General features: G+C 33.8%; 1 protein-coding gene across 1 annotated transcript; it reads left to right on the top strand.

Moving 5' to 3' along the window:
* Positions 1-3,294: 3,294 nt before the first annotated feature.
* Positions 3,295-3,702, top strand: LOC130939884 (uncharacterized). Its single transcript, XM_057867951.1, has one exon. The coding sequence runs from the start codon at positions 3,295-3,297 to the stop codon at positions 3,700-3,702; it is 408 nt and encodes a 135-aa protein (XP_057723934.1).
* Positions 3,703-10,365: the final 6,663 nt, after the last annotated feature.

Here is a 10,365-nt window from a genome sequence, read left to right as displayed (position 1 = left end):
GAACGACAGGTTGCAGCGAAAAAGAAGCAGCTAATGGGGGAAAGTCCTCCTTTGTCAATGCCGTTTCAAATGGCGGTGAGGGAATGCTTATGTTTCCTGAATGGTGTTCGAAAGGTAGGAAAGGGGAAAGGTTTTGACTGTTGGGTCAAAGAAGGGGGTAGTGGATGGGATGATTATGATGGTATTAATTAAGATAATTAAAATTAGGATTTAGGGAAGGGGGTGTTTACGAGTATACCTATGTTACTAATCTAATTGGGCTAATTTCTAAGTTCCGTTGTTCATATTGTTCAACAAAATCATTGTCCCCCTAGCATCTCTGTTTCATAATATAGAATAGTGTGGGAGTTGTTTGGTTAATAGCAATTTTTCTGAAAAGCTCCTATTTTAGTCACATGGCGCTACTTTTACTTTTTGGGCATATAAAAACCATTTCTTGTTAATTTATTTTAAAAAAGCCCAACAAACTTGTGAAGTATATTACGTTGACAGTATAAAATAAACTTTAAAAAAATGTGTATAAATATTAATTTTTATTCTTATTAGGTTAAAATAACATTTTTAACTTCATATATAAAATCTATATCGAACATTAGTATATAAAAAAATTTCTTACGATGATAGTTTATGAATTAAAACTCACTAGTAAGGTTTTTGGACTAGAAAAATAACAACTATATTAACAATAATTAAATTACTGATAATAATAATAATAATAATAAGGTTTAAGTATGATTTTGGCCTTTAAGGTATATTCTAAAATATTAATATTTACTTAAATATTAAGTAAATATTATTTTTATATTCATTTTATATTCACTTTTTTAAATTAACTTTTTTTGTTATACAAAATTATTTAAATAAATATTAAATTTTATTAAACATCTATAAAAAGTAAACAAAAATAATTTTATTAATCATAAAATATTTATTTTTTAAATTTATAGATGTTTAATACAATTTAATATTTATTTTAAAAATTTTATACAATTAAAAATAATTAATTTAAAAAATAGATATAAAATAAAAAATTATATTAATAAATATAAAAATAATATTTAATTAAATGTTTTAGATAATATATAATTAAAAAATATAGTATATAGTTATGTAATATATTTAAAAGAAAGGGTAATACATAACAAGAAGTAGTCACATCTAATATTAATCAAGTTCTCTATCATTCTTTAAGGTCTCCTATTTGAATCTCACTCTAACATAATAAGATAAATATGATAACAGTGAAGATAATTTACTTGTCAAAGTGTAAAAAATTAGATTAAAATTAATAAGATTAAAAAATATGAAAATTTTAAGTTAATTATAAAAGAATAAAAAAATTATAAAAAATTAATTTGATCAATTTCATCATGTCATTTATATATATATATATATATATATATATATATATATATATATATATATATATATATCGAGTTATATTTGAAAATAAATAAATAATTCTCCTTGGAACTAAGAAAAAAACTATATAGACCATCAATAAAAAAAATCAGGTGATATCTAATTTTGAAATCAAATTTATTTTTACTTTTCTCTTCTTACTTATTTCATTATTATTTCGCAAATAAATATAACAAAGCAAAAAATATTTATTGGAGCTATACTAAACAAAAATATAATCACCCAAAAAAAATATTAAACAAAAAAATATTCATTCATAAAATCTTTCTTTCGGACTTCCAGTAACAATGTAAGGCTATTAATAAAGAATATAGACCAACAAATCAATGAATTATAGGGATCAATTTGTTATTAAAAAATATCTTGGGCCACACTACAAACACACATAATTATTGTATGGATATAATACTAGTCACAAATTTAGAATCTTATCAATGAATTCTTAAATAACCATAAAATTCTTTCCCCAAACAAATCCTTCTTTTGTTAACCAAAAAAAGAAAATCCTTCTTTGTCACACAAGTTATATAAACTTTTTTTTTCCATATTCTTATGATATATATATAGATAAAATAAAATAAATTTATAAGAAGAGACTCACATTAAGATGTCTAAAACAACTTTTTTTAAGTTGTTGATGTGTCATATTGTGATTGGTAGTTTTTTAAATAAGCGGTTAATAAATCATTTTCTAAACCCAGTTTTTTAAATTCGGTTCGATCCGTCTGATTTAAATAAACCGGTCTAGGTCATGTTTTGTTTTCTATAAAAAAAATTTGTGAAACTACGTCGTTTAGCTATTCTAACACCTCCCTTCTCCTCCTTTAACCTCACTCTCGAAGCTACTCTCTCATCTCTCTCATTCTGCCTCATTGCTCTCGAATCCAAAACCTCTCCCTCTCTCGACTTCGGTCTCTCTCACTGTCTCCGACAAGCTCATCATCTCTCTCTCCACCTCATAATCAGTCCCACACCAGAGGCAGAAGCAGCAGGTCCTGGGGCTTCCTCCTTGCTGTCAGCTTCCTCCTCATCGTTGGCTTCCTTCCCGCAACCAGAAGCTGGTCCCAATTTGCTGAGTTCAAGCAAATTTCTCTATTCTTTCCTTTTTTGTTTTGTTGTTGTCTTTGGTTTTGTTGTTGAAAATATCAACGAATTAGTCTCTTTGTTGTTAAAAATAATCAACGACATCAATTTGTTATTGATTATGAATCCTGAATAATTTGTTGATGAAAATTCACTGAGCTAATTTTTTTGTTGCCAAAAATTCACTGAGATGAATTTATTATTGATCTGAATTTTGAATTTGTTACTATTCTACTCAAATAATTACTTAGCTACATCTTTTTTGTTTGTTGAAAATAATAACTGAGTTGAATTTGTTAGTGATTAAATCTTGAATTTGTTACTTCACTTAACCTTAAATAGTTTGTTGATGAAAATTCACTGAGCTAGTTTTTTTTGTTGCTGAAAAATCATTGAGATGAATATGTTATTGATAACATTCGCTGAATTTTGAATTTTGTTATTGTTCTTTCTAAAATAATTACTTAGCTATATTTTTTGTTGTTGAAAACCATCACTGAGTTGAATTTGTTAGTGATTGAAACCTTGAATTTGTTACTTCTAGGCTCTTTGGGGCTACAATTCCTCTTGGTATGTTGCATTTGTTCTCCATAACTTAGTTTTAATTTATCAATTTTTGCTTTAAAGTTTAAGTTGCATACAATGCTCTTGTTAACTTCCATTTTAGTCTATTCTTTAGTTCAGGTTAAGATGTCTTATGAAGCTATATCATACTTCTACCTGTTCTTGTTTTTGGGATAATTTTTCAATTTTACGTATATAGAATTAAAAAAAATGAGTCTATATACAATGGATGTTAATTCTAAACTACTCAGTTCACAAGACAACGTTAAAGATTTTATGATGACTGGTGTGGAAAAGAATGTGAATTACACTTGTGATTGCAGTGGCAGCAGTAGCAAGTTTGTTTTTGTAACCGCCGATGATATTATAAACTTGACATTTGGAACATTGGATACAACTGATAATTTGTATGTACATTATGCGAGGTTTATTGGGTTTGGAGTTCACAAGGGTGATACAACACATGAAAAAGATGGAACACAGTGCAGAAGGCGATATTTTTGCAACAAGGAAGGAAAGAGAGCCGATAAATACATCTCTAATTTGAATAGGAAGAGAAAACATAAACCGCTGACTCATACTGGTTGTGAAGCCATGCTTGTGGTGTACTTTGACGCCAAAACTTCAACTTGAAAAGTTAAAAAATTAGTTGAAAATCACAACCACGATCTTGTCCCCAATACTTGGTACACCTAATTCTAAACCACCAAGGGTTGAGTGGGGCTCCAAAAGCTCAGGCGAACCCATGTATGATAATGGTCTATCAACCTCTAAAATAATAAGACTAATAGTAGGCCAGACTAGTGGTTATGCCAATATCGTGCTCACAAAGAAGGACCTGGATAACCACATTGAAAGAACTCGTCGTGCAAAGCTCATTGGTGGGGATATCAATGCAACAATTTGCTATCTACTTGGAAAAACTAATATTGACCCCATGGCCATGACAAGGTACAGTACTACTAATGAAGGTTGGCTAGCAAATTTATTTTGGGTAGATGACATTTGTAGGGGTGATTATTACTGCTTTGGAGATGTGCTTGTATTTGATACAATCTACGAAAAAATAAGTACAGGAGGCCGTTGGTAATCTTCTCGGGTTGTAACCATTACCACCAAACGTGCATATTTGGTTTTGCCTTGATATAGGATGAACAAATGGCAGCATATATGTGGTTGTTGCAAAACTTTCTAGAAGTCGTGCTTAAAAAGTCTCACAGTGTTGTGGTCACAGACAGTGACGAGGCAATGAAGGCAACAATTCAAGAAATCTTCCCAAATACAACTCACTGATTATGTGATTGGCACATTCAGAAGAATTTAACGGCAAACATAAAAAACAAAGATTTTTTCAATGTCTTCAGAAGATATTTGTATGCTCCATGGCATCTGGATGAATTTGAAGAATATTTGGGGAATATGATAAAAAAAATATGGGTGGGAGAAAAATGATATGGTTCTAAATGAATATGAAAAGAGAAAAAGTTGGGCAAGCACTTACTTGAGGGATAAATTCTGTGTTGGATTTAGAACAACATTAAGGTGTAAGGCGATAAACAACTTCATCAAGAGGTTTATGGCATTCACCAAAGTCTTCTAGAGTTGGTCCAAAATCTTGAACATGCTCTTAGGGACTATAGGCACAATGAATTAGTTTCTCAATTTAAGACGGTGTATGGGAAGCTCATTCTAACTACTGGGTTAGAAGCATTGGAGCATTGTACTGCAAAATTTTACACAAGCGAGGTTCTTGGAAAAGTAAACGAAGATTCAAAGAGTGGTTGCATTAGATATAATAAATGAGGAAAACATATCAACTACAGTTGTGTTAAAAGTTGAGTGTGATATGAGGCAACATATATACAACGTACTTTATTATCGCAATACTAAGAATATGAAATGTGAATGTAGTCTGTAAAATCCCGAATAAACAAAAATTAAATAAATAATAAATTAAATATGAGCGAATATAGTTAGAAAATTTAGCAATCGGAAGTTAATAATTTAAATATGATAGTTGGACTTAATGGATTTTTCTGAGTCAGAAAATATAGTTTTCAGCGTAAAAATGCGAAGTAGCATTTTTGCCGGCAGTCTCGACTTATATCCATTCGGTACTGTGCTTGAGAAAATTAATTTTGAGTAAAGAGGGTAAGAAGATAAAAATTAGTTTGGGAAAATAAAAATATTTAAAGTATGGATTTAAACTTCAATTTTAAAGGTTTTGGCCCAAAATTGGGCCAACGGGCTAAGTAAATGGACTTGGGCCACAATTGGGCCTAAGGCCCACTCACTCAACTCATAAAAGCACCAACATTCAGTATTTCACCCCTCATTTGAGGTGAAACACATTGAGAGAAAGAGAGAAAAGAAGATGAACACCAAACCTAACTCACTAACATTCAAACCACCATAACTTGAACTACGGAGCTCCAAATGACGAATCGTTTGTGTCTACGCGTCGCTCTTCTCCTCCCCTTTGATTCTATCTAAGTTTTATGGTGGGTATTTTAAAACTCAAATCCCAGATTCATTTTCCCTCTTTGAATTCAAATTTGGTTAAGTGTATGTTGAGATATTGTGATTTTGGTTGTTTAGAGATGCTCTAGTATGAGTTATTGATGAGTTTCATCAACCAATTCCAAAGGTTAAGGTAAGAAATTCCCAAACCCTAGTGATTTCTCAATTTCATGAACCCTAGGTTGATTATAAGTGTGAAAATTGTTATGCTAGAGTATTGAGTGATTTTGGTGCACAGTTGGGAGATTGATATTGCTTGTGGGGCTTTGTGAGGCTTGGAGCTAAGGTTTCGTGGAGATTTCCAAAGAAGAAGCTCCATTATTTTGGCTCCAAGAGGTACGATTTAAGTTTCATTTAAGTACTGTATGGTGTGCTGTGAATTTCTAGGTTAGATGCCGCTAGGGATAAACTTGAATAGTATATTTGAATGTGTTGATATGTGTAGTGAATGTATGGATTAAATTAATATCAGTATGGAAGGAATTGATATGGTATTTATGAATTGATGTTGGTATAGATGATATTGAGATTGGATAATGATTGTGCACTATGAGTAATATGTATATATATTGAATTGATAAATGTTAGGCCGGAGGCCGTGAAATTGGGCCAGAGGCTAGAAAATGTAAGAAAGGTAAGTGATGTTTGTATTGTATGATGATGTGTGATATGGAATGAAGTTTTGATAATAATGAACTATGAAGATGATTGTTGAGTATATGATTGTGAATTGAGTATAACCTTTGAAGTTGAGTTGATTTAATTGTAAGTTGGACATGTTAGCTTTATTAGAGTGGTGTGTTGGGGTATTCTGAAATGAATTGGGCATTGAAATGTGAATAAGTATGATTAGATATTATCAAAAAGCTTAGATTTTTGGTATTGAGATATGAGATTGGTGAAAATAGAGGTTTGATGAACTTTGTGAAAAACTTAATTTTGGCCGAACTTCAGTGAGACATAACTCGGCTTTCAGACTCCCAAATTCTTTCAAACTTCTCTCATATGAAAATTGGGTCCGTGAAGTTTACACTGTTTGAAGAATGGATGAAAAATATTTTAAAACGAGAAAGTTATGCGCGTCAGAAGTTCGGTGTGCAAACCTGAAATTCTGCAGCACTTAGTATTTTTACCCACTCTGCAGAACTTGCGTACGCGACTACTGATGAGCGGATAATTTGTACGCTTTTTGGCATTGTTTTTAGTATGTTTTTAGTAGTTTGAGTTGAGTTTTTAGTATATTTTTATTAGTTTTTAGTTAAAATTCACTTTTCTGGACTTTACTATGAGTTTGTGTGTTTTTCTGTGATTTCAGGTATTTTCTGGCTGAAATTGAGGGATCTGAGCAAAAATCTGATTCAGAGACTGAAAAGGACTGCAGATGCTGTTGGATTCTGACCTCCCTGCACTCGAAGTGGATTTTCTGGAGCTACAGAAGCCCAATTGGTGCGCTCTCAACGGCGTTGAAAAGTAGACATTTTGGGCTTTCCAGCAATATTTGATAGTCCATACTTTGCCCAAGATTTGATGGCCCAAACCTGCGTTCAAAGTCACCTTCAGAATTCCCAGCGTTAAACGCCGGAACTGGCACCTAAATGGGAGTTAAACGCCCAAACTGGCATAAAAGCTGGCGTTTAACTCCAAGAAGAGTCTCTACACGAAAATGCTTCAATGCTCAGCCCAAGCACACACCAAGCGGGCCCGGAAGTGGATTTTTATGTCATTTACTCATCTCTGTACACCCTAGGCTACTAGTTCTCTATATATAGGACCTTTTACTATTGTATTTTCATCTTCTGATCTTTGGAATCATTTGATCTTTAGATCTTTTGATCACTTTGGGAGGCTGGCCATTCGGCCATGCCTAGACCTTGTTCTTATGTATTTTCAACGGTGGAGTTTCTACACACCATAGATTAAGGTGTGGAGCTCTGCTGTACCTCGAGTATTAATGCAATTACTATTGTTCTTCTATTCAATTTCGCTTGTTCTTATTCTAAGATATTCATTCGCACTCAAGAACTTGATGAATGTGATGATTATGTGACACTCATCATCATTCTCACTTATGAACAAAGTGACTGACAACCACTCTTGTTCTACAAGCAAACGAGGCTCTAATGTTTATCTCTTGGATTCCTAATACACGATGCATGGTTGATCGCCTGACAACCGAGCGCTCGCCTGACAAACGAGCCAGCCATTCCATGAGATCAGAGTCTTCGTGGTATAGGCAAGAACTGATGGCGGCATTCAAGAGAATCCGGAAGGTCTAACCTTGTCTGTGGTATTCTGAGTAGGATTCAATGATTGAATGACTGTGACGTGCTTCAAACTCCTGAGGGCGGGGCGTTAGTGACAGACGCAAAAGAATCAATGGATTCTATTCCGGCCTGATCGAGAACCGACAGATGGATAGCCATACCGTGACAGGGTGCGTTGAACATTTCCACTGAGAGGATGGGAGGTAGCCACTGACAACGGTAAAACCCTTGCATAAGCTTGCCATGGAAAGGAGTAAGAAGGATTGGATGAAGACAGTAGGAAAGCAGAGAGACGGAAGGGACAGCATCTTCATACGCTTATCTGAAGCTCTCACCAATGATATACATAAGTATCTCTATCTTTATCTTTATGCTTTATTCATCATCTATACCCATTTGAGTCTGCCTGACTAAGATTTACAAGGTGACCATAGCTTGCTTCATACCAACAATCTCCGTGGGATCGACCCTTACTCGCGTAAGGTTTATTACTTGGACGACCCAGTGCACTTGCTGGTTAGTTGTGCAAAGTTGTGTAGTGATCACAATTTCGCGCACCAAGTTTTTGGCGCCGTTGCCGGGGATTGTTTTGTGTATGGACAACTGACGGTTCATCTTGTTGCTTAGATTAGGTATTTTTTTTCAGAGTTCTTAAGAATGAGTTCTAGAGTTTCATGATGATCTGTTGAAGTCTGGCTGGCTGTGAAGCCATGTCTAATCTTATTGGACCGAGGTTTCAACTTATCATCACAAGAGCTTGTTGATTTCTATCAATCTTGCTATTGGAGCAATGATCTGCTAAGGCTTGGCTGGCCATTGGCCATGTCTAGTGTTTCGGACCGAAGCTTTCTTTGAAAGCTTGGCTGGCTGTGAAGCCATGTCTAATTCCTGGACCGGAGTCTTAGACTAGCATTGCAATGATTCCTGGAATTCTCATTAAGAATTCTGAAACCTTTATTTTCTATTTTCATATAATTTTCGAAAAAGCACAAAAAAATTACTAAATCATAAAAAAACCAAAAATATTTTATGTTTCTTGTTTGAGTCTAGTGTCTAAATTTAAGTTTGGTGTCTTTTATGCATTGTTTATTTGATCTCGGTTCTATTTTCAAGTCAATAGTACAGGGAACTGAAGATTCAGAACATGCAGCAGAGGAATTACACAGAAAAAGCCGGGCGTTCAAAACGCCCAGTGAAGAAGGACAGACTGGCGTTTAAACGCCAGCCAGGGTGCCTGGTTGGGCGTTTAACGCCCACAAAGGTAGTGCATTGGGCGTTAAACGCCAGAATGTGCACCATTCTGGGCGTTTAACGCCAGGATGGCACAAGGGGGAGGATTTTGTTTTCAAAATCAATTTTTTTCATGTTTTCAAAGTTTTTCAAAATCAATTTCTTTCCTTTTTCAAAGATACTTGCTAACAATTAATGATTTGATTGAACATTTCAAGTATGTTGCCTTTTCTGTTGAGAAAGGTTTAATGTTTGAATCATATCTTTTCTTGTTAGGCAAGTCATTAATTTTTAAAATCAAATCTTTTTAAAAATTGTTTTCAAATCATATCTTTTCAATCATATCTTTTTAAAAGCATAACTTTTCAATCAAATCTTTTTAATCACATCTTTTTCAAAATAATTTTTTTTATCATATCTTTTTTATTTCTAATTTCAAATCTTTTTCAAAAATTACTTGATCTCTTTCTCACCCTTGTTTTTTCGAAAATCAAATTAAAGTTTTTCAAAATGTTTTCAAAATCTTTTTTTTTTAATTAATTTTCGAAAATCTCTTCCTCTCTTCTCACATCCTTCTATTTATGGAGTAACACTCCTTCTCAATGCACAATTCGAACTCTATCTCACTAAAGTTCGAATTTTTCTACCTCTTCCTTCTATTTTTCTGTTCCTCTAACACCTCAAGGAATCTCTATACTGTGACATAGAGGATTCCACATTTTCTTGTTCTCTTCTCTTTCATATGAGCAGGAACATAGACAAAGGCATTCTTGTTGAAGCTGACCCTGAACCTGAAAGGACCTTGAAGCGAAAGCTAAGAGAAGCTAAGGCACAACTCTTTGCAGAGGACCTAACAGAAATCTTCAAAGAAGAAGACATGGCAGCCGAAAATAACAACAATGCAAATAATGCAAGGAAGGTGCTGGGTGATTTTACTGCACCTACTCCCGACTTCTATGGGAGAAGCATCTCTATCCCTGTCATTGGAGCAAACAACTTTGAGCTTAAGCCTCAATTAGTTTCTCTAATGCAACAGAATTGCAAGTTCCATGGACTTCCATTGGAAGATCCTCATCAGTTCTTAGCTGAATTCTTGCAAATCTGTGACACTGTCAAGACTAATGGGGTTGACCCTGAGGTCTACAGACTTATGCTATTCCCTTTTGCTGTAAGAGATAGAGCTAGGACATGGTTGGACTCACAACCTAAAGAAAGCCTGGACTCATGGGAAAAGCTAGTCAATGCCTTCTTGGCAAAGTTCTTTCCACCTCAAAATTTGAGT

This window comes from Arachis stenosperma, chromosome 7 (genome assembly GCF_014773155.1).
Source record: "Arachis stenosperma cultivar V10309 chromosome 7, arast.V10309.gnm1.PFL2, whole genome shotgun sequence".
NCBI lineage: Eukaryota > Viridiplantae > Streptophyta > Magnoliopsida > Fabales > Fabaceae > Arachis > Arachis stenosperma.
The sequence above is the reverse complement of the archived record's forward strand: the minus strand, read 5'-3'. Positions and strand labels throughout refer to the sequence as shown.